General features: G+C 42.4%; 1 protein-coding gene across 3 annotated transcripts in view; it reads right to left on the bottom strand.

The window, feature by feature from the left end:
* Window positions 1–784: 784 nt before the first annotated feature.
* Window positions 785–25511, bottom strand: part of ADAMTS20 (ADAM metallopeptidase with thrombospondin type 1 motif 20) — a 223301-nt gene continuing 198574 nt past the window's right edge. For 2 of the 3 annotated variants that reach the window (XM_033959656.1, XM_033959655.1), the window contains 4 exons: window positions 13525–13658; window positions 8490–8581; window positions 1737–1841; window positions 785–954 (listed from right to left, as the gene is read on the bottom strand). In XM_033959656.1, the coding sequence (XP_033815547.1) occupies window positions 865–954; window positions 1737–1841; window positions 8490–8581; window positions 13525–13658 (421 nt within the window). In that variant the 3' untranslated portion in view covers window positions 785–864. Of the gene's footprint in view, window positions 955–1736; window positions 1842–8489; window positions 8582–13524; window positions 13659–25511 lie in introns of those variants that run through there. The other variant, XR_004540714.1, reaches the window with a different exon arrangement.

Consider the following 25511-nt stretch of genomic DNA (forward strand, 5'->3'; position numbering starts at 1 on the left):
TGTAGTTCCAGTTTCTCTAAAAACACCAGCAGAAAGATGTTCAAAGCACTTTCGCAGTTTGGGCCTGATTCTATAAATGGTGCCTACATTAGGCGCCCCTAGGCATCTAGATTGAGGACCTCTAGCCAAGTTTCACATGGAACTCAATACCAATTAATGAGCTTAACTTGTGTGGTAATTGACCAGGCCATTAAAAGTTCATTAAAAAATGTAAAAACCATTAAGAATTACACATGGAAATCAGAGTGGCACCTAGCGATAATGAGGAAAATTAGGACTGACTTTGGTCCTTATGTCACAGAACCTTCTGGTCACCTTGTGTTAAATAATGCTCCACCGGTAGCTGTTACTAGCGATAGGCAAGTGAATTGTCATTTTTATGGAAATAAACATACACTATATGCATCTTCCACCAAAAAATGAACAGTTTGGCAGGGGTGTCCAACCTTTAGGCTTCCCTGGGCCGCATTGGCCGAAAAAAATGTTTCTGGGGCCGCACAAACGTGCAAATGCTGCAGCAAGACATAGGAGGGAGCCAGCAAGACGATAAACATCCGGGGTGAGCAGAGGAAAACACTGCATCACCCTCGACTGGGGCTGCACAAAATACTTCACGGGGCCGCATTTGGCCCTTGGGCCGCAGGTTGGATACCCCTGGTTTACAGTAACAGTTTTCATCCAGTAAAGTCCATAAGCATCCCTGGTGTGTCAAGTGATATAACTGAGAAGTAGATTTCCAACAGTAAATACAAGTCAGAGGTAAGCCAAAGACAAAATAAAGAACCTTTCTTGCCGCATGTTCCTTGAAAGCAGTTCGTTGTGTTCGATTGTCTCTATTTTTTATTGGATTGTCTCTATTTTTTTTTATTGGAAATGAACTTGGAGGCCAACACCTATGTGAGGAACACACTTTCCACAATATCCACCACATCGTCCGTAGATTTTTGTGCCGTCCTTAACATATTTCCACAAGGAGGAACAGAAAAAGGAAAGATTTAGCACGGAACCTAGTACAGAAAACTTCTTAATAGTCAAAATTTCCTGACTAAGTTGCTAAAGGCTAGATTTGCTAATGTGTGTGACCATGTTAGTGTGTGCTGCTTTGCATTAACGCATATTAGTTTCCACAGGATTTATTAATAATATGCATTAACTTCATTAGTGCATGTTAGGAAATCTTGCTCTACATGCATTGTATATAACATTTTGGTTAACCGATTGGATAAAAATAGTGGGCCATATTCTATATATGGTGCTAAAAAATTGGCGCTGATTAGATTAGCACCTAGCACAATTCTATAAAAGATAAATGCACCTTACAGAATCATGCAAATGAGGGGAAATGGCATGCAAAGTAGGAAGGACCTCGATTCACTAAACTCAGATTTAGATGTCTTATCGAAAATACCCCTCTTTACATACAACCTAGAAAGCGAAGTTGCTTACGTGTAATGGGGGTCCTTTGTAAATAGCAGGGGAATGCAGTCACACTTGGTGAAATTCTAGATTGCTCCTGTGTGTCTGTGCTCTCCCCTAGCAATAGTTAGCTTTTGGCTTATTAGGCATGTGCAGGGATGCCCACCTTCAGTGGCTCCTCCCTTTGCTATCTCTGTTTTGTTCTAATTGAAAAATATGTATCTTTAGGGGGGAAGGTGAGACGGTAAATGTAGCAATGAGATATTGCTCTTATGATGATCTATACTTCTAAGAATTTATATTACACTGTATGTACTTACTTGTGACCTGCGAATGTTGATAGTTGCATAGTTGCCCTGAGCAATCCATCTAGCAGCACTGGAGATCCTCAGGCCAGTGCCTGCAAGATTAATACTGAACTGTCCCTGAAAAATCAACACATATTAGAAACCTTATTAATAAACATATGAACTCCTCTTCAGCACTGAAGCATCTCCCAATTTCATATCCACTAATTACTGAATTCCTTGTGGCTTCAGATACCTTTTATCGAACCAAAGAATTACCATGCTGTTATTCCAGTTTAGAAGAGGCTCATGGTGTCCTGCTACATGGATATTATTTAACAAGACAGTGCTGATACTCAGACTGAAACTGTGACAAAACCATCTGAATTATGATGAAGGGCAGTTTCTCATTCCTAATATCAAGTCCCAGATAGGAATATTTTAGGGAAGATCCCCGTCACCACTCTTCTTCTGTCTGGCACTTCACCGAGTACTCAATATATTTCAAGGAAATGTATTATTTAGATGTGTGAGATAGAGAATGACACGGTGACAAAATTCATCGCCATTCCCGTCTCCGCGGATAACCGCGGGAAATAATCCCATGTCATTTTCTAGTGTCTATTTCAACCTCGGTCCTTCTACACCAGCATTCTTCAAAGCAAAGCTTGCGGGTCAGAGGTTATGCCCAATTATACTCTGATTCTTTCCTCTCTCCTTAAAGAATGACATGAAGATGGTTTCCCACGGTTATCCGCGGGGACGGGAACGGTGATGAATTTTGTCACTGTGTCATTCTCTAGTGTGAAATGCTACCCAAAGCTTTCTTATCATCACTCCTTGATATAATCTTTGTGACCCTCAACAATTCACTTAACCCTCTATTGGATCAGGTACAGACTGTGAGCCCTCCAGAGACAGGGAAATACCAATCTGTAACATTTTTTAATCATTGTAAACCACATAGAACTTCATGGTCCTGCGGTATATAAACTGTTATTATTATTAAATGTCATTCACCTTACGCTAAATGAAAAAAAAAAAAAAAGAAAGATGAGAGCTAATCTATATAATAAAACCGTAGGCGGCGCATGCGCAGTCTTATCAGCGTGCTTCCATGATCCGTATGTCCGTGGCCGCCAAGACTGCAGCATGCCCCGCGCTTACTACGGCCCCACGCGCAGCTCAGTTTGGCACGGCGGTTTCCCCAGATAGGGGAAGCCGAAAAAACTCAATCCCGCCTCATGGTCCTGCCGCCGCTCACGAATTCCCCCCCCCAATCCTCCTGCAACAGCCGCTACCGCTCCTGTTCAAAGCGGCCTGCTGAGGTTCGCGGCCGCTGTAACGAACCTCGCAGGCCGCTCTCCACATGGTAGCACGTTCCCTCTGACGCAATCGCGCCAGAGGGAACATGCTACCGAGTTGGAGAGCGGCCTGCGAGGTTCGTTACAGCGGCCGCGAACCTCAGCAGGCCGCTTTGAACAGGAGCGGTTGCGGGAGGAGGAGGGGGGGGAGTTTTAACAGGAGGAGTCGCCGAAAAAAACCTTCAGCCGCAGCAGGCCAGCACACGGGAAGGGAAGGGGGAGGGGCCGAACGGAGCAGGGCAGCTCAAGGTAAGAAGGGAATGGGGGGTGGGGGAAAATGTTTCTACTACTCAGCACGGACCTGGAGGGGAAGGGAAAACCGCTGCTGCTTCTGCAAAGGAAAGTGGGGGGGGGGGGGGGGGGAGACACAGAAAGAAATACAGACAGACAAAGGAGGCTAGGGAGAGAGACAGACAGAAATAAAGACAGACAGGGGACCAGAGAGACACAGAAATAAAGACAGACAGGCAAAGGGTGCCAGGGAGAGAGAGAAAAAAATTGCAGGAGGGAGAAAGACAGAAAGAAAGAAAGAAAGAAACAGGAGCAGGGAGAGAGACATAAAGAAAGAAAGACAGACAGCCATATATTCTAGCACCCGTTAATGTAACAGGCTTAAACACTAGTTCCAAATAAATAACTAAGGGGCCCTTCTATGAAAGCTCATTAAGCACTTAACAATTGTTTAATGCACAGGGAAAGGCTACCGCATGACTGCAATAAGGTAACATAGTAGATGACAGCAGATAAAGACCCGAATGGTCCATCCAGTCTGCCCAACCTGATTCAATTTAAATTTTTTAATTTCTTTTTCTTAGCTATTTCTGGGCAAGAATCCAAAGCTCTACCCGGTACTGTGCTTGGGTTCCAACTGCCGAAATCTCCGTTAAAACCTACTCCAGCCCATCTATACCCTCCAAGCCACCGAAGCCCTCCCAAGCCCATCCCCCACTAAACGGCCATATACAGACACAGACCGTGCAAGTCTGCACAGTACTGGTATTATTTTCTGATTCTAGATCCTCTGTGTTCATCCCATAGGAGTTACTGCATTGCTTAATTATTTTTTTTTAAATTTCTTTGTTGGGAGTGTGGCATGGAAGGTGTTTGGCAGTTAATGCCCTGCACTTACTATGTGCTCACTGCCTAATGCAGTTAATGGGAGAGCAGGTAACACACGTTGATCTGAATGTTAATGCAAACCTGCAGTAAGAAATAGAGGGAATACCTCTTCTTGATGGAGCATTAGTTTTAGGCTTTCCATGTATTAAAACCCTGCATTATAGCACGTTAAGCCCACAACTTAATCTGGCTAATATTCAACACAATTTGGCTGGCCAGAAGCAGCTCCTGGTCGGCCAAATAGCACATAGCCAGTAATCTCTAATATTCAGCGGCTGGCCAGCTAAGGGCTCCTTTTACAAAGGTATGTTAGGGCCTTAACACGTGGAATAGCACGCGCTAAAATGCCGCATGCGCTAGCCGCTACCGCCTCCTCTTGAACAGGCAGTAGTTTTTCAGTGCGCTAAAAACGCTAGCGCACCTTTGTAAAAGGAGCCCTGAAGGTCATTTTTGGCCACTGGGATTAAGCTGGCTTTGTCTCAGTAGGTCAAGAACTCCTGGAAATTCAATGCTGGTCACTAGATACAGCATAGAGAATGACACGGTGGCGGTTACCCGCGGCTAGCCGCGTTTAGCCGCGGGTAACCTGCTGGAACGGGGAATGAAAAATAACAGTCGCTGCGGGGACGGGGACAAGGCCATTCACCGCCCGTGGAGCGGTGAATGGTCTTGTCTCCGCAGTGAGGCATTTAGGATTGCGCAGTCCCCGCAGCTCCCTCCCTCTAGCTCACCTTAAATTCTGAGTTTGCCGGCTTCCATTTTCCTGAGCCACACGCGCGGCTGCGCGAGTCCATCAAGCTTCTCCTCTGACGCAACCGGAAACAGGAAGTTGCAGGAAAGGAGAAGCTTGATGGACTTTTTAAACGCGTGCGGCTTGGGGAAAAAGGAAGCCGGCAAACTCAGAATGTAAGGTGAGTTGGAGGGAGGGAGCTGGCTAAACGCTGCGATCGGGTAGGTGGGGGCTGCTAGACTCTGCGATCAGGTTTGTTCCCGGCTCATACTAGGAAGGAGGGAGTGAAAGGAAAAAATATTCTGGGCCAAGGGGATGAAGAGGGAAAGAAAGAAACCCACAGCAGGAAAGAAAGAGGAAGACAGGCAGGTGAGCCAGATGCTGGAAGCAGGGGGAGGGGAGAAAGAGGGAAAGAAGCTAGATGGGGTTGAAAAGAAGAGACACGCTGGTATGTTTCTACCTGAAGATTCGAAGGTGGCCAATGTTACATCAAATTTTTAAAAGGTTTCCAGGGGAGATCCAGGAAATTACAGACCGGTAAGCCTGACTTCAGTGCCGGGCAAAATGGTGGAAGCAATTATAAAAAATAAAATAGTGGAAAACGTAGACAAACATGATTTAATGAGACAAAGTCAGCATGGGATCAGCCGAGGGAGATCTTGCCTCACCAATTTCCTTGACTTCTTTGAAGGTGTGAATAAACATGTGAATAAAGGTGAGCCGGTTGATGTAGTGTATCTTGATTTTCAGAAAGCTTTTAGGTAAAGTTCCTCATGAGAGGCTCTTGAGAAAATTAGAGTCATAGGATAGATGGCAAAGTTCAGTTGTGGATTTGGAACTGGTTATCGGATAGAAAACAGAGGGTAGGGTTAAATGGTAATTTTTCTCAATGGAGGAGAGTAAACAGTGGAGTGCCGCAGGGATCTGTACTGGGGCCGGTGCTCTTTAACTTATTTATAAATGATCTGGAAATTGCAACAACGAGTGAGGTGATTAAATTTGCAGATGACACTAAACTGTAAACGCATGCAGATTGTGAAAAATTGCAGGTAGACCTTAGGAAATTGGAAGACTGGACATCCAAGTGGCAGATGAAATTTAATGTGGACAAATGCAAAGTGATGCACATTGGGAAGAATAACCCAAATCACAATTACCAGATGCTAGAGTCCACCTTGGGGGTTAGAACCCAAGAAAAAAAAAAAAAAATGGGTATCATTGTAGACATTACAATGAAACCTGCCCAATATGCAGCAGCGGTGGCCAATAAAGCAAACAAGATGCTAGGAATTATTAAAAAAGGGATGGTTAACAAGACTAAGAATCTTATAATGCCTCTGTATTGCTCCATGGTGCGACCTCACCTACAGTATTGCGTTCATTTCTGGTTTCCTTATCTCAAGAAAGATATAGTGGCACTAGAAAAGGTTCAAATAAGAGCTACCAATATGATAAGGAGATGGAACTCCTCTCGTATGAGGAAAGACTAAAACGTTTAGGGCTCTTCAGCTTGGAAAAGAGACGGCTGAGGGCAGATATGATTGAAGTCTACAAAATTCTGAGTGGAGTAGAACGGGTACATGTGGATCAATTTTTCACTCCGGCAAAAATTAAAAGGACTAGGGGACACAGTCAATGAAGTTACAGGGAAATACTTTTAAAACCAATGGAGGAAATATTTTTTCACTCAGAGAATAATTAAGTTCTGGAACGCGTTACCAGAGGTTGTGGTAAGAGTGGATAGCATAGCTGGTTTTAAAAAAGGTTTGGACAATTTCCTGGAGGAAAAGTCCATAGTCTGTTATTGAGACAGACATGGTGGAAGCCATTGCTTGCCTTGGATCAGTATCATGGAGTGTTGCTACTATTTGGGTTTTGTCAGGTACTTGTGACTTGGATTGGCCTCCGTGAAGACAGGATACTGGGCTAGACGGACCATTGGTCTGATCTAGAAAGGCTATTCTTATGTTCTTATGGTTGTGTTGAAGATTGGAGAGCAAGAAGTGAGTGAACTACTGGAGAGTTGCTGGATACTGTATTGCCTGTCTGTGACCCTGTCTGAACCCTCAACTAACCAGTCCTGCTCCTCTGCCTGCTACCTTTTCCACTGCAGACCCATACCTGTCAGACTCCAGTCACCCCTTTCCCCCATCTCTCCTACCTGCTTCTGTCTCTCACCCAGCGTTCTACTTCATCTTTGCTCCCAGTCAGTCACACTGACTCTGTGTCACTCAGCAGTATCCACCACATTGAAAACTTCCTCCTCAGTATGCACCCTTTTAAATCAGCAACTCTCCATCTTGTTGCCATCAAGTACCTCTCCCATGTAGCTCCCACTGATATTAGCACACTGAGAGATGGGTATTGAGCTCTCCATGGGGTCAGGTTTGCATTTACTTGCTTTGGAGCTCACCACTCAGGCTTCCATCTGGTCAGGTGAGGTCACTTCCTTCAACCACTAGGGATTTTATTTTAGGTGTCAGAGGGATGGGGTTTAGATCTACTAGATAACCAGAGATAATTTTCAAGTTTCAAGTTTATTATAACATTTGATTAATCGCTTATTCCGAATTCTAAGCGATGTACAAAGTAATAAAATTACAAAAGTACAAAATAAAGGGAGACAAACTTAAAAGAAATGTATCATAGCTACTGATACATAATAATGATTAAAATTACAAATATAAACAACAAGTTTCATAGCTACTAATACATAATAAATTAAGATAGACATACATTGATAAAAAAAGAAACAAGAGGAAAACTCAGGATGAAATACAATTTAGATATAAAAGTAGAACAATTAAGGTAAAAACAATAGGATGGGGAATAAAAAATGATAGAAGTAGTAAAAGAAAAAAAAGTTTCAGAGCCAAAAGCAGTTCAATTAAACATTGAATGCATCTTGAAAAAGAAGACTCTTTAATTTACTCTTAAATATTCCAAGATTCTTTTCATCTCTTAGGTGAATTGGAAGAGAATTCCAAGATTGAGGAGCCGTGACAGAAAAAATAGTCTGCCGCCTTGTGTTAATTACTTTAAGAGTTGTTTGAGATGTTGGAGGATGTGGAGTCCAGCAGGATGTTTTTTTTTTTCTTAATGTTGCCTTTCCTCTCTGTACATGAGCCAATCTGCACTCTCACACAGTGACAAGGGAGATATTTTAATCTTCAATGCAGCAAATAGCTGCATATTACTGCGGCACCGTATGGCACGTATGGCAGTGCTGCTTTTTTATGACAATGCATGCTTTTTAACACAGTGGTAATTTGAATGTTATTAAGGAGCTAATATTTTGCATTAGGCTTCCATTAGGCAACCATGTGCTAAGTATCAGTGCACAGTTCTAACGCAAGGTTACTCCATCTACCACTGAGATTGCTATAGATTTTATACAGTGGGTTCACAATGTGAAAGTACTCAAGAATTCTCAGTGAGATTAATTTGTTTTCTTCCCCCTCAGAGATTCTCAGCAATTTGACAGCTTTGCTGCTAAATTTAACATTCACATTACTGACTGTAATGCTTATGAAAGCCTTCTTCGCCAGGTTATCATACAATAATCTGTTATACCTGTGGGCACCTGGCAGCACTATAGCAATCTCCTGCGGTAGCAAAGGGCACTGCTTTTCCAAATGCAGTCTGAGCAAAAAGGAGATCCGTAGCTAGAAGAGAAGGATTCGGAAACAAGCACATTAAAACTAGAACGACTGTCAAAAATATATAAAAACAAAATTAATGCATATCCCTTTACTGTATCATCATAAAAGTTTATAATTTTTTTCTTATGCTTAGCAAATAATAACAGTTCTGCTAGACTCTGAAAATCTGTCCATGAAAAGGAAAAAATTGTTATTGCTTTTTTAAGTACAAAGGGAACAATATATACAAAACAAATTGAGCTTCCCCTAGATTAGAGAATCGTATTCACCAAGTGAATAGTTCACTGGATTGTATGTAAAGTGATTACAGGCGAGTCACATCTAAATGTTCAGCTGGGAAAAACAGAACCTGTTAACAGTCACATTTTTCATGCCATCTTCTTTATCTGGTACTGAAACAATACTGATTTATGGAAGTAATTAATCAGAACTAAGTGATCAGTCCTGAAGATATCTCTGTCCCTGTCTTCACCTATACTGACAAAGACTGAATATTTACTGGAGAATTACTAAGAAGAAGGACACAGTGTGGGAATGAGATTCCTGTGGTGAGGTTAATTACTTTCTTTGTACTGGAGGGTGATGTGTCCCAGCTGAGTTTGCTTGGACAAATGTATGCAAATGGCCCCAGTAGGGTTTCAAGATAAACAGGTTGGGAAAATAATCAGTGGGTAAGGTCTCCACATGGTGGTGGAGCCATGCCATCTGGTTTTGTGAGAATGGTTAAGTGTTCACCAGCCACTAACATCCAATGATGGGCAGCTGTCAACACTAGTTCCCACCAAATGTTGATTTTACAGCTGAGAATTCAGTATAATGAGATGGCACTGAAAATGTTTGGCTTATTGATAGACTGACTGACTGATGTCTTCAGTTAAGAATACTTTGTGCCAAAACAGTTCAGGCACGGACTTTTGGCACATGACTATTTACTTGGCATACTGTAGAATCTGGTGTGTTTGAAGGCATTCCAAAAAAGAAGCAGAAACTGTGGCGTCCAATGTTCCTTGACATAATATTCATTGAGAGTCACCATTCATGACATACCATTTGCTTTGCATCAAGTAAATCACCATGGCAGTACAATTTTCCATTTCTATTAATCCCTCACACATCTAATATGATAAAACGGTAAGCCGTGCATGCGCACTTCCTATGCGTGCGTCCGTTTTCTTTGAGCTGTAGGCACACATAGGAAGTGCGCATGCGCGGCTTACAGTCTGGCCTCACGCGAGGCAACACAAGTGGCATGGGCGCCCTTCCCTGCTCTCCACCGCTGCCGGCCGCTAGCACCCCCAGCGGCGTAGGCAGCACTTTAAACACGCTGCTTCGCGCTCTTCTCTGACGATTTCCTCTGCTGCGTCTCTGATGACATCATCGGAGACAGACACGGCAGAGGAAATCGCCAGTAGAAGGCCGCGAAGCAGCGTGTTTAAAGTGCTGCCTACGCGGCTGGAGTCCCGAGCTTTGTCGGCGGTGGGAGGGTCAGGAGCAGGCCGGATCGACAACGGCAGTAAAAGAAGGGGGAGGGGCCGAACGGAGCAGGGAAGAAAAGGGAAAGGGGGAGTAGGGGAAAATGCTGCTACTACTTCTACACAGAAAGGGGGGGGATAGGAGGGAAATGCTGTTGCTGCTGCATAGGGAAGTGGGATGGAAATGCTGCTGCACAGGGAAATGGGGAAAAATGACAGACAGACAGCGGGAGGGAGGGAGAGAGAAAGAAAGAAAGAAAGACACAGGGGCAGGGAGAGGGACAGAAAGACAGACAGAGAAAGGGGGCCAGAGAGAGAGTCAGCGGAAGAGGAAAAGGGGGCTGCTTTGGGGGAGGGGTGTGCTTGGGGCAAACAGCTTTGCTCTGGGGGGGAAGACAGAAGGGGCCATGGAGAGACAGGGAGAGGGATAGGGGGCTGCTTTGGGGGGACGGGTGTGCTGGGGGGAGACAGAAGGGAACATGGAGAGATAGGGAAAGGGGACAGACAGCTTTGCTCTGGGGGGGAAAACAGAAGAGGGCCATGGAGAGACATTTGGGGGGGAGGTGGGTGCTGAGGGCAGACAGCTTTGCTCGGGGGGGGAGGGGGAGACAGAAGGATACAGACAGCGGCCAAGGAGAGAGAGATAAAGAACACAGACAGACAGACACATCTATTCTAGCACCCATTAATGTAACGGGCTTAAGGACTAGTATATTATATTCACATCACAATTTTAGGATCCCTGAGGAAGGTGTGACTTAGCCGAAACACGGACCATGTTGGGTCCGCTACCAACTTTTGGATCAGCTGCTCTTTAAAGTGGATGCATTTGCCTAAATTTTATCTCAATAAATATCACATCAAGAACACTGGACTCTACAGTTTCTGCTTCTTTCTGGGACTCCCTCTTATTACTGTGGAACCTTTGGGCTTTTGTTGTTTGCCGTTTGTGTTTGAAGGCATTGCCATGAAGTGGTGCCCCCAGCCAAGAAAAACTTGTTTTAAGAATATTCCCTTTGATGTATTCAGAGCTAAGCACATATTCTTAGTCATGGTCCTGTTTTAATTCACTTCTGTCTCAATTCATGCCTCTGTAATAGGGGTGAATAATCCCAAGTGCTTTTCATTAAGGGGTGTGCTACTAGCTTTCACTGCCGAGAGGGATGCAAACTAGTCAAATAGAACAGTTACCCTACAGGTAGGCTGTAGTCATCCAAATTCTTTTTTGCAGACCAGTTTTCAAAATATCTTATACATTACCTAGCAGCTAGTAAACATATAAGGGGGAGGAAGGTATATATATTTTGTGTGCGACTGAATCATGGCTGGTGCAATCTGATTTGATAGTGGTTATGGGATGTTGCCCTCAAGGTTATGATTGGGAATGGGTATGCATGAAATGTAAAAGGGGAGGAGGGGTAGTTATATTTTTTTAAGACGCAATTAAATTTGAGGAAAAAGAAATTTCTGAATTAGATGAGATTTTAGTAGTATCAAATGCAAGTTTTTCCCTATGTGTATTATATTGTCCTCCAGGAAACATAGAAACATGATGGCAGATAAAGGCCAAATGGCCCATCTAGTCTGCCCATCCACAGTAACCATTATCTCTTTCTCTCTCCGAGAGATCCCACGTGCCTATCCCAGGCCCTTTTGAATTTAGACACAGTCTCTGTCTCCACCATCTTTTCTGGGAAACTGTTCCATGCATCTATCACCCTTTCTGTAAAAAAATATTTCCTTAGATTACTCCAGAGCCTGTCACCTCTTAACATCATCCTATGCCCTCTCATTGCAGTTTCCTTTCAAATGAAAGAGACTCAACTCATGTGCATTTACATTACGTAGGTATTTAAACGTCTCTACCATATCTCCCCTATCCTGCCTTTTCTCCAAAGAATACAGATTGAGATCTTTAATTCTGTCCCCATACGCCTTATGATGAAGACCACATACCATTTTAATAGCCTTCCTCTGGACCGACTCCATCCTTTTTATATCTTTTTGAAGGTGCGGCCTCCAGAATTGTACACAATATTTTAAATGACGTCTCACCAAAGTCTTATACCTCCTTTTTCCTACTAATAGAGGAGGATAGTATGGCGCAATGGTCAAAGCTACAGCCTCAGCACCGTGAGGCTATGGGTTCAAACCCACACTGCTCCATGTGACAGTCACCCATTGCCCCAGGAACATTAGATAGATTGTGAGCCAACAGGGAACATGCTTGAGCACCTGAATAAATTCATGTAAATCATTCACCATTGGTAACACTTTAAGTGGAGTTGTCTGTTGATTTTGAAAAATTATGTGCTTTAGGTGATTTTAATATTCCATTGAAACCAGATGTGGATGGTTTTAAGGGAGAAGGTATAAGATTCTTTGATGCATTTAGTAAAGCAAATAGCACAGGCTGCCATGCATAAAGCTGGGTATTTACTGGATTTGGGCTTACAAATCTAGTCAAGACAGACAAACTGGACAAGAAATTGCATCAATAAGGTGGGGGAATGATAAGACAGATATTGGTGCTTAGAATGTGGGTTGGAGTTTGGAACTGAAAGCATCTTCCAAGTAGTGGGCTTTGAGTCTGGATTTGAATGCTGCCAGAGACATATCGAGTCAGGCAATTTGTTCCTGGCATACAGTGCAGCAAGGTAGAAGGAAAGGAGTCTGGAGCTGGCTGAAGAGGAGAAGGGTACAGATAGGAGAGACTTATCCAATGAATAGAGTGGGTGGGGGGGGGGGAGTGTGGGGAGAGATACTGAGGAGATGTGGACTGAACACACTTGTAGGTCAGTAAGAGGAGTTTGAATTGTATGCAGAAATGGATAGGGAGCCAATGAAGTGACTTGAGGAGAGGGGTAATGTGGGCATAGCGACATTTGATGGAATATGAGGCGTGCAGCAAAATTCTGAACAGACAGAAGAGAAGAAAATGGTTTAGCGGAAGGCCAGTGAGAAGCAGGTGAGAATCCAGATTAGAGGGGATAAGGGTATGTATGAGGGTCTTGGCAGTGTGCTCAGAAAGTAAGGGCCTGATTTTAACGATACTGTACAGTTTAAATCAGTGGTCTCAAACTCAAATCCTTTGCAGGATCACATTTTGGATTTGTAGGTACTTGGAGGGCCTCAGAAAAAATAGTTAATGTCTTATTAAAGAAATGACAATTTTGCATGAGGTAAAACTCATTATAGTTTATAAATCTTTCCTTTTGGCTAAGTCTTAATAATAATATTGTAATTTATAGCTAAAGAGACATATGATCAAGACACTGTTTTATTTTACTTTTATGATTATGATAAACATACCGAGGGCCTCAAAATAGTACCTGGCGGGCCGTGAGTTTGAGACCACTGGTTTAAACGATCCAATGTGAGTTTAGGGAAAGCTGTCCTGAAGACTCATTAGTTCATTATTCCTTTACTCAGCAGCCAATGAAAAATCTTCAGCTTCACACCATACACACTTACATTTTATTTGCATTGTGATGATATCAAGTCTGATTTTACTGAAGACAGTATACCCAGCAGCAAGGTAATCATTTCTACATTCACAGTCTAGTTGTCTGCTTCCATTGAAAGGGCATTCATATGGATTTCGGAGCCTGGAAAAATATATTTTAGATTTTACTTTTTTTTTGTAAATCTTTATTAATTTTTAAACTTTGATAGTGCAATACAAATGGTAAATCATACAAACTGCATAAAAACACACTATTAACTATACAATTATTACATTAAACAATACTGAATATTACATATGAATTGGGGTAATTTAGGCTGTACAGTGGTACCTTGGATTACGAGCATAATCCGTTCCAGGAGCATGCTCGTAATCCAAAATGCTCGTTTATCAAAGCGAGTTTCCCCATAGGAAATAATGAAAACTCGCTTTGATGCGTTCTCCCCCCCCCCCCCCGAGAACTGGCATTGCTCCCCTTGAAGGCCCCCCCCCGCGATCAGCCCCCCCCCCTGCGATCCGGCACCCCCCCTGCCTCGAACCGGCACCCCCCCCGCCACGATCCGACCTCCCCCCGCCACGATTGGGAACCCCCGCCACGATCCGACCCCCCCCGACACGATTGGGCACCCCCCCCCCGAGACGATCCGACACCCCCCCGCCGCTTCTTACCCTCATCTGGGCACTCTTGAAAATCGGCTTCCTCCTCTCCTGGGCCTTGAGCATCTGAGCATGCTCAAGGCCCAGCAGAGGAGAAGGCCAATTTTCAAGAGTGCCCAGATGAGGGTAAGAAGCGGCGGGGGGTGCCCAATTGTGTCGGGGGGGGGGGGGTCAGATCGTGGCGGGGGGGTGCCCAATCTTGTCGGGGAGGTCAGATCGTGGCTGGGGGTGCCCAATCGTGGCGGGAGGGTCAGATCGTGACGGGGGGGGTGCCGGATTGCGGGGGGGGGGGGGGTGCTCGTAAATCGAGCCATGCTCGGTTTCCGAGGCACCGATTTTGCAAATGTTTTGCTCGTCTTGCAAAACACTCGCAAACCGGTGCACTCGTAAACCGAGGTACCACTGTACTTATAATTTGATTAATTTAATAAGAAATGAGAAGTGAGGATGTAGTGTTTAAAATGAATTGAGGTGTGGGGAAGAATGTGATTTTGTGTGCCTATTCAATCCGTATCCAAGCTTACATGATTTATTTTAGGGGAAGGGGAGAGGGGGAGGGGTTGGGTGGGATCCTGGATGTGTATAGGGAATTATTTATTAGTGTGTTTTATTGTAGAAAGGGATTTACTTTGAATGTTATTGAGAATCATTTACAATGTCCTTAAAAATATTTTCACTAAACGTTAAGGGTCTTAACCATCCAATTAAGAGGAAAAAAACACTTAACTTTTTACATTAACCGTTTAACAGCATGTGTTTTCTACTGAATAAAGCGGAACACACAGCGAAGATGACCAAAAAAAACCAATGGAACGCCAGATAGATATGACTGCTTTACTGAAGAACTTCAATGAGACTTGAGACAGCTGTTTTTCAGCTACCAGGCCTGAATCAGGAGTCTACATATAAATATTTTAACATTTTTTGCAAGTGATATTGCTGAGGGGCTGTCGGGTAAGATTTGTCTCTTTGTGGATGATACCAAAATTTGCAATAGAGTACACACCCCTGAAAACATAAGAAAGAACCAAGCAAAGCTTGAAGAATGTTCTGGAATTTGGCAGCTAAGATTTAATGCTAAGAAATGCAAGGTTGTGCATTTGGGCTGCAAAAACCCAAAGGGAGGTAGTTTAGGGGGTGAATAACTTTTGTGCACGAAAGAGGAGCAGAACTTGGATGTGATAGTATATGATAATCTTAAGGTGGTCAAACAGGTTGAAAAGGTGATGGCAAAAGCTAGAAGGAAGCTTGGGTGCATAGGGAGAGGAATAGCCAGTAGGAAAAAAAAAAGGTATTGATGCCCCTGAATAAGACTGGTGAGACCTCATTTAGAATATTGTGTACAATTCTGGAAACCACATCTTCAAAAAGATATAAACAGGATGAAGTCGGTCCAAAGGAAGGCTATTAAAATGGGCAGTGGTCTTCATCATAAGGCATATGGGGACAGACTTATAGATCTCAATATGTATACTTTGGAGGAAAGCAGGAGAGTGGATATATGATAGAGACCTTTAAATACCTATGTGGCATAAAGGCGCACAAGGCAAGTCTCTCAATTGCAAGGAAACTCTGGAATGAGGGTGCATAGGTGAAAGGGAAAAGATTCAGAAGTAACCTCAGAAAATAAGATCTGTGGGTTCTTTCAAGTTACTGTGTCTCTTTCGGCTATTAAAATATCAGTTCTGTTCCTTATGTCCAAACATTGCCTGTTACAATACTAAGTAACATTTTGGAATGACATGTTTTTGAAGGCTTGTTTCTATGAGCTTTTTATACAAGTATTAAAGGCTCCTTTTACAAAGGTGCGCTAGCCAAAAAACTATCGCCTGCTCAAGAGGAGGCGATAGCGGCTAGCATGTGCTATTCTGCTCGTTAAGGCCCTAACGCACCTTCGTAAATGGAGCCCTAAGTGACATCAGCATCCAATGTGCCTATTAGGATTTATATATCACATTATGAAGTTCTGTGTGAGCATTTTTTGTATATATATTTAAGTTCAATCAGTTTTATTGAATTTTGTAAACAGTACAAAAACATAAAACAGATAACTACAACTATGCATTGCAGTAAAACAGGCAGTGTACATTAAGACGTGCATGAAAATGATATTGAAGATAAATAAAGACCAAGATGCAATCATTATATTGTACTAAATACATAGTAACCATTCTGGCATCTATTAAAGAAAGTATTATGATTTACAATAAGTCAAAACAGGACTCCACATTTTGTTGTAGGTGTATTTAGAATTAGTCTTTTCCGCAGCTAACGACTCATATTTGGAAAAAAGACACACAGTATTCCACCAAGAATTACAATGCAACACTGAGAAGTTCTTCCAATTAGATAAAATGGTTTTGATTGCTATAAGAATCAAACATTTAAGCAATCTAGCTTCATATTTATCTGGTTTACAATTTTTCAAAGCACTAGCACCATAGATGACAATAGCAAGTGACAAATCTTCACTCAAATGCAAAATCTTGCTGATGATAGACCAAACATCTGTCCAAAACGGTACCAATTGAGTACATGTATAGATCATGTGGTCTAGTGTACCTACCTCAACCATGCAAGACCAACATTTATTAGTGATAGTAGGATCAATCTTAGAGAGTTTGGAAGGTGACCAATAGGCTCTGTGATATAAAAATAGTATAGTATGCCAAATGGCAGTTGATTTTAGGGCCTTAAATGATGTAAGCCAATTTTCAGTCCATTCAAACTGCTCTGTTGGAACTGGGATATCATGAGCCCATATGTCATATAACACCGTAGGTGGATTATAGATATTTTTGTGTATTAATTTGTACCAGGCGGACGCCTGTCCAGTTACAGAGTTAATAGTTACAGCCCATTGCATTAAAGTAGGTAATTCAGTAGTTAGTTTAAACTTCTTAAGATAGGACGATAAACAATGTTTTAATTGAAGCCACTTGTAGTGATGTGTTTGTTCCAGATCATACAACTTGACTAGTGTTGCAAAGTCTACACATTGAAGATCCACTAATAGTTGATCTATGGACCGTAAGCCCTTTCTTCTCCATGACTTCCACTCTATATAGCGACCCTGAATCTGTAAACATGGATTACGCCAAATAGGAGAACTAGTTGTGTTATTCCACTTTATGGGAGCGAGTTTGTCTAATTCACGCAAAGCAGTTATAGTGGAGGATAATATTATATTGTTACTTGATGTATTATCTTTTTGAGCAAAGGGGAGGAATTTGAGTTTTTCTTCCGGCAATAATGCATTTTCTAATCTTAACCATGCAGGTTGCTGTGAGTTATTGGTATCATCAATCCATTTAGAGCCTTGTCTACATAAGAAGGCTACATGATATTCATATAGACTAGGAAAGTTAACTCCTCCATTTTCTTTTGTGCATTTTAATTTCTTTAAAGCAATGCGAGGTGTTTTTGCTTTCCACAAGAACTTAACCATTGCAGTTTCAAATTTCTTGTATGCTGCAGGAGGGAACAAGAACGGTATCATAGATAATATATACGTAATTTTTGGTGCCAAAACCATCTTGATGGAATCTAAACGACCCCACCACGATAATTTCAAAGGTGACCATCTAGAGGTGGTATTGATGATGATATCCATTATATAAGAAATGTTAAAGTCCATAGTTTCATCTATTGAGACTCCAAAATAAATTCCCAAATATTTCAGTTTAGTAGGAGCATATTTCAATCCCAGAGACCTAACTTCTTCACCACATGGCATACCAGAAAGTGGCATAACTTCAGATTTGGTTGAGTTGAGTTTGTAACCAGATACCAAGGAGTATGCAGCTATAGTTTCCAACACAGCTGGTATAGAGTCCAAGTGAGTATAAATTTGAATGTCATCTGCATAAGCAGTCAGTTTAAAATGTATACCCGCTAGTTGAAATCCAGTGATAGAGGTATTAGCTCTAATGTCAATCAATAATGGTTCCAAAGCTAAATTAAACAATAGAGGTGACAGTGGACAACCCTGTCTTGTACCTCTCGATGGTTTGAAAGGCGCTGATAAAACATTATTAATGCGAAGTCTGGTAGATGGACAAGAATACAAAACTTTAATCATTTGAAGAAAGGATTCCTGAAATCCAAACCATGTTAATACCTTAAATAAAAATGACCATTCCACTCTATCAAAAGCCTTTTCCGCATCTAAGGCTATTGTGACATACGGTAAAGGTGAACTTGATGTAAGCGATATGATGTGCGAGAATAGGCGGGAGTTATCACTGGCTAGACGTCCTTTCAGGAACCCATTTTGATCATGATGAATTAATTTCGGCAGGACCAGCTGCATTCTAGTAGCCAGGAGTTTTGCATAGAGCTTGGCATCAATATTTATCAGCGACAAAGGTCTGTAGTTTGAAACAAATATAGGGTCCTTGTCAGGCTTTGGTAACACTATAATTAAAGCTTCCGTAAAGGATCCCATTGCCATACCTCGCTCTGCTAGATAATTCAAGTAGTCTAATAAAAATGGCAACAATATGTCTTGAAAGGCCACGTAAAACTCCACTGTTAAACCATCTGGCCCTGGCGCTTTATTTTTGGCCATGGAGTTTAGAGTCTCTTTGAGATGAGATAAGTCCAACGGCGATGTTAATATATCATTATCACTGTCATCTAGCTTAGGACCAGTAAGATTATTTAGGTATATGTCTATATCCTGTGAAGCCGGGTCCTCAGATTTATAAAGATCATTATAAAAGGAATAGAATTGCTGACAAATTTCTTTGTCTGACATTACAAGTAAATCATTGGGTGTTTTAATGGCTGGAATAGTCGTTTTTTCCATCTTCAATTTCAAATATTGTGCCAGTTGATGTCCCGCTTTATTAGATGTAGCGTAATAATGTGAAGCTTGAAGAAGGACCTCGGAAGCAGCAGCAGTACTCAAAATAAGGTTATATTCATATCGTTTTTTATTCAAAGCAATTTGAAGAGCGATGTTAGATGAGTCAGTTATATATGCAGATTCCATAGATGAAATACAGGATTCCATCTCTTTTAATTGTTTACGTCGTTCCGATTTTTTCCTAGCAGCAAATGAGATGATTATTCCTCTAATGAATGATTTAAATGCATCCCACGTTGTCTGCCAGCAGGTGTCTTCAACTTTGTTATTGATAAAGTATTCGTTGATATGTAAATTGACATGTTCTTTGAATGAAGGATCTTGCAGTAACGAGGAATTAAATCTCCATATACCTGTAGTTGTCGGTTTAGTAATATCCTTCAATACCAGTGTAATGGAGGAGTGATCTGAGACAGTGATTGGTTGAATATCTGTCGTATCCACTTTATGTAGTAAGGAATAACTTAGCAAAAAGAAATCAATTCTTGAGTAGGAGGCATGAGGTGGAGAGAAGAAAGTATATGATTTATCATTTTGGTGCTGCAACCTCCAGGGATCTATTAATTTCAGCTGATATAAGAGGTCTTGCAGGCAGTACCAAGCTCTGGATTTCCTATATATGGTCTTAGATTTCCTATCCATTTCCGGGTTCAAAATCAAATTAAAATCACCTCCTATAAGTATTGGTTGGGAAGCGACAGTGCTGATGTCATTAGCTAAAGCTTCGAAATAAGCAGGACAATCCAGATTAGGAGCATAGATATTATATGCATGTATGACAAGTTCCCCTATTCCAAGTGTGACACGTACCCATCTGCCCTCCATATCATGGGAGGAGGAAATTATGTTGATGTCAGGTCGTTTTCTTATTAGAGTAATAACACCATTCCTCCTGCCACTTGCAGGAGAAAACAAAGGAGCATACGCCCATTTGGGGGCTATTTTTTGAGCCTCAGCGTCAGTAAGGTGCGTTTCTTGGTAGAATATGAGGTCAGGGTTGTGCTGTTCAGTGTAGCGGAGCAATTTCTGTCTTTTCACCTGATTGTGAAATCCTTTCACATTTAAGGAAAAGCATGTTAAAGACATTGAAATACATCAAAACATTTATATCTTGGGTTAATATCAAATATTGTAGATGACAAAGATTCATTAATCCAACTATTGATAGTATAATACCTGAGAGTAAAGAATGAAGTAAGAACTGCACGGCCAAAATCATCAGTAACTGCAATGACATATATAACTGTAACTAACAGTAGTGGAAACACTATGGGTTAGTAAGCTGATAAGAGGGAAGCCAAAACAGCAGGCTCCGTCCGGTCAGGCAACATATGAAGAACATTGACTCCATTATCAGTAAGATAGAATAAAAATACAGTAGTAATACTCTAAACAATAACTTGTGATCTGCGCAGAGTAAATATACAGTGAGATATGTGAACAAACAGCACAGTAATACCAATACTATCAAGTTTTATCAATAGCAGTGGGTTTTACTTGTTCAATAAAGTCAGCAAGTTCAGCAGGGTTAAGATAATCTTTGGTAGAATTATTATAAGTAACTCTTAACCTAGCCGGGTACAACATACCAAACTTAGCACCCAGATTTTTCAATTGAGGTCTGTATGAGAGCAGTTGCTTTCTCTTCTTCGCAGTTTCCTTGGCTAAATCAGGTACAAATAAGATTTTGTTTCCTTCAAATGTTATAGGAGAGTGCAATTTAGCCTGTTGCATTATTTTTAGTACTTGTTGGTGCCTCAGCAAGGTAACCAGAATCGGTCTGGGATATTTTTTGTGAAAGACATTTGGCTGAGGCAATCTGAAGGCACAGTCAAAATCCAACTTGATCTCGTCGTTCATCTTTAGTAGCTGAGGTAACAGCACAGCCAAGAAATCCACTAGGTCACAAGCCTCCCGACCCTCCGGGAGTCCTAGAAGTCGAAAGCTGGTCCGTCTCGCACGATTGTCAGCATTTTCCAGCGCTTGTTCCAGCGCTGCCACGCGGTTTTTTTGCTTGGTCAGCGATTTTATTGCCGATTCGGCTGCTGTTGTTCTCGTTTCTAGCAGCGTAGTTGAAGTTTGTAACGCTGCAAGTTCTTCTTTTAAGGCAGCAAAATCCGTCTTTAAATCTCCCACATCTTGTTTTGTTTCTAGTAGTAATTCTTTTATTGAGCGAAGTTCGCTCAAGATGGCCGCCGTAGCCACGGCAGCCGCATCGTCGGGCTTGCCGGCATCTGCTTTAGTCGGCGTCGATGGTTCAGCGCTTTTGCGCTTGTGGGGCTTGCCGGCTGACATTTAGGCACCCGCGGGAGTGAAACGCGCTTTTAAATTTTTTTTATAATGGAGCCGAATTGATTGTTTATTGAGCCTGAGTGAACGGAGCTCACGCGGTCAGCTCCCTAGCTCATCGGGCTCGCTAGCGCCCCCTTTTGTATATATATTTAAACATTTTTATTTAGATACCAAATTGAAACACAATATCACATGACATCACATGAAAGACGCGTTAAAAGTTTTGTTTCTCTGTCACTATTATTTTTTTATTCACAAGCAGTTGAAGAATGGCCTTTTGGTTTGTGGAAGTTTGAGGTAGGTTTTAGATGTTTTGAGAAATTCATTGGATTTATTGAAAAAGTACCAAATTCCGCATGCAATTGATTAATCCTTAGTCTCACTTTTCATTTGACTGTAATTTCTTTCAGTGCAATTTGTGCATCCAATTCGTATGGCACCATGAGATTTGATTTTATGTGTTGGGCCCAATCAGGTACTTTCTTAGATATATAGGGCCCCTTTTACAAAGCCGCAGTAGCAGGTTCCAGCATGGCAAATACGACAAAGCTCATAGGAACTGGTGCAAAGAGATGAACTTTGAACCACGGAGAGACACTTCAGGGACTGCAGGGACCAGATGAGCTACACCTAACCAGAAGAGGGAAGAACGTCCTGAGACGACGCCTGGCTCACTTGCTCCGGAAGGCTTTAAACTAGGTGAACCGGGGGAGGGGACCCGCTCTCACACTAGTAGGGTAAGTAACTCCATCTTGGAGCCTGAGGTAAGTAATCACGCGAATACCAAAGGCGACAGAGGCAATTTCAAGGGTTACAAGGGCAAGATCAAGGAAGACAAAACATTTCGCAGCAATACAGAGGGAGACAGTGCGAGAGGGAGAGATTCCACCTTGGAATCTGAGGTAAGTAATCACGTCACCAAAGAAGGAGACAGAGGGAGAGACAGAGACTCCACCCTGAGCCTGGGGTGAATAATGAAGGGGGCAGAGGAAATACTAAGAGTGATAAAGGCAAGATTGAAGGGGACAAATTATCTCGGGCAAAAAACTCTCCATGCAAGCAGAAAGTATGGACAGCCATGTATGCTAATGCCCGTAGCTTGGGCAATAAAATTCTGGAACTGGAAACAGAAATGAGAAATGCCGACCTTGATGTGGTGGCAATATCTGAAACATGGTTCTCGGAGTCCCACGGATGGGATATGGTCATACCAGGATATAACTTACTCCGTCACGACAGAGAGGGCAAATCAGGGGGAGGAGTAGCTCTATACATTAGAGAAGACATCAAAGTTACTAAAATCACAGACATCAAGTATAAGGGAGAATCCCTCTGGGTGAACCTTGCCAGGAGCAATAACAAATGCCTGTATCTTGGGGTTGTGTACAGACCACCAAGACAAAAGGACGATGTGGACCAAAAACTAATTGAAGACATTGAGACCATCACACTGCGAAGAGACACAGTGCTGTTGGGAGACTTCAATATGCCGATGTGGACTGGAACAAACTATCAGCTACAACAAGTGACAGTAAAAGGCTACTAGCCTCCATACGAGGCTACTAGCCTCCAAACAGATGGTACTAGAACCCACCAAGAATCAGGCGATCCTGGACCTGCTCCTCACCAACGGGGACAGGTGTCAGTAGGAGAAGCTTTGGCCTCCAGTGACCACAACATGGTGTGGTTCCATCTGAAGAAAGGAATCACTAGGTCAAATACATCAACCAAGGTCCTAAATTTTAAAGGGACTAACTTTCAGTGCATGGGGGACTATGTCTACAAAGCACTGCAAAACCAGAGCACGACAGTCAGTGTGGAGGTGCTATGGTCGGCTCTGAAATCAACCCTGCAAGAAGCAACCAACATATACATAAAAACTGTGAGCAAACGGTACAGAAAAAAACAGACCAAAGTGGTTCTCAGCGGAGATCTCAGAACTAGTAAAGCAAAAGAAAAAAGCATTCGTAACCTACAAACAATCGCAACGGCCGGAAGCTAAAGAAACATATCTAGCGAAATCTAGAAATGTTAAAACGGCAGACAGGGAGGCCAAATTCCGGATGGAAGAAAATTTAGCAAGACAAATTAAAAAGGGGGATAAATCCTTTTTTAAGTATGTTAGCACAGGAAGAAGAACTCAAGCGGTATTGTGCGCTAAAGAAACCTGACGGCAACTTCACTGACTCGGACGCGGACAAAGCAGAACTACTCAATAACTACTTCTGCTCAGTCTTCACCTGTGAAGCGCCAGGATCCAGACCTCAACCACAGACAAAAGGGTGCTCGGAGGACCCATTCCAGGACTTTGCAATTACCGCGGGCAATGTCTACCATGAACTATCAAAGCTAAAGGTGAACAAAGCCATAGGCCCGGATAATCTACCCCAGAGTACTTCGGGAAGTGAGAGATGTTCTGGCAGAAACGTTGGCTGAGCTTTTTAATCTTTCCATAACAAAGGGAAAAGTTCCCTTGGACTGGAAAACTGCCAACGTTATCCCACTCCACAAAAAGGGATGCAGGTCAGAGGCCGAAAATTACAGGCCAGTGAGTCTCACATCAACAGTATGCAAACTTATGGAAACGTTGATCAAAAACAGATTGGACACGATTCTGGAAGACGAAGGACTAAGGGATCCCCACCAGCACGGCTTTACGAAGGGAAGGTCTTGTCAATCCAATCTGATAAACTTCTTTGACTGGGTAACAAAGAAACTGGATAAGGGCGAGCCCTAGCTTAGCGGTAGACTCCAAAGGGTAATAGTAAACGGTATTCCCTCAAAAATGTCGGAAGTGTCCAGTGGAGTGCTACAGGGCTCGGTCTTGGGCCCAATACTATTCAATATCTTTGTAAGGGATCTGCTTCAGGGACTTCGAGGTAAAATGACATTATTCGCCGATGACGCTAAACTATGCAACATTGTAGGCAGCATAGAACCTGATAGCACAATCATGCCCGGCGCTATGGAGCAGGACCTACTTTTACTAGAACAATGGTCCAGTACTTGCCAACTGAATTTTAATGCCAAAAAATGTAAGGTTATGCACCTTGGTAGCAGAAATCCATGTAGAACATATACCCTGAATGGTGAAAACCTAACCAGAACTGTAGCAGAACGGGACTTGGGAGTAATCATCCGGAAAGATATGAAAGCTGCGAATCAGGTGGAGAAAGCAACAGCAAAAGCTAGACAAATGCTGGGCTGCATCAGAAGGAGCTTTATCAGTTGTAAGCCTGAAGTTCTACTGCTGTTGTACAGATCAATGGTGAGACCTCACCTGGAGTACTGTGTTCAGTTTTGGAGGCCACATTATCAAAAGGATGTGAAGAGAATGGAGTCGATTCAGCGAATGGCCACTAGGATGGTCTCAGGACTAAAAAATCTCCCATATGAAGAACGTTTGAGCAGGCTGCGCTTATATTCTCTCAAAGAGCGCAGGGAAAGGGGGGATATGATAGAAACATTCAAATACATCAAGGGCCGTATTGATGTGGAGGAAGAAATCTTTTGTCTTACGGGTCCCATGGCGACAAGAGGGCATCCGCTAAAACTCAGGGGGGAAGATTTCATGGGGACACCAGGAAGTATTTCTTCACCGAAAAGGTAATTGATCGATGGAATGGTCTTCCACGTCAGGTAGTCGAGGCCAGAACCACGCTCGACTTCAAGGGACGATGGGACAGACAGGTGGGGTCGCTCCAGAGGAATGCTTAAAAGATGGATTCCCGAAGGAGGGAGGGAGGGTTCTTGAGTGGGCAGACTTGTTGGGCAGTCGGCCCTTTTCTGCCGTCATACTCTATGTTTCTAATGGGCTTTGTTGCATTTGCCACTTGTGAATCGCTACCTTGGCTTTGTAAAAGAAGTCATTAATTTCTTCTTTAAAATAAGATTTTATGGCTGCATCAGTTCCAGTTACCAGTGAGGTAAGTGCTCCAATGCTTACAGGAATTCAATAAATGTCAGTCAGAGTATTTACCTTGCTGGCCTATGGTAAAAGGCTCTATCACAGCTTAATAAAAGGAGCCCTATGTTTTTATTTGTAATATCTTTATGTATTTATTTTTTATTTGTAATATTTATATGTAGATTTCTGATACAAGCCTGGTAGTCGAAACAAGGCTGTGTTGAGTCTCACTGAAGCTCTTCATTATAGCAATATCTATCTAGAACTCT

This window comes from Geotrypetes seraphini, chromosome 9, assembly GCF_902459505.1.
Source record: "Geotrypetes seraphini chromosome 9, aGeoSer1.1, whole genome shotgun sequence".
Classification (NCBI taxonomy): domain Eukaryota; kingdom Metazoa; phylum Chordata; class Amphibia; order Gymnophiona; family Dermophiidae; genus Geotrypetes; species Geotrypetes seraphini.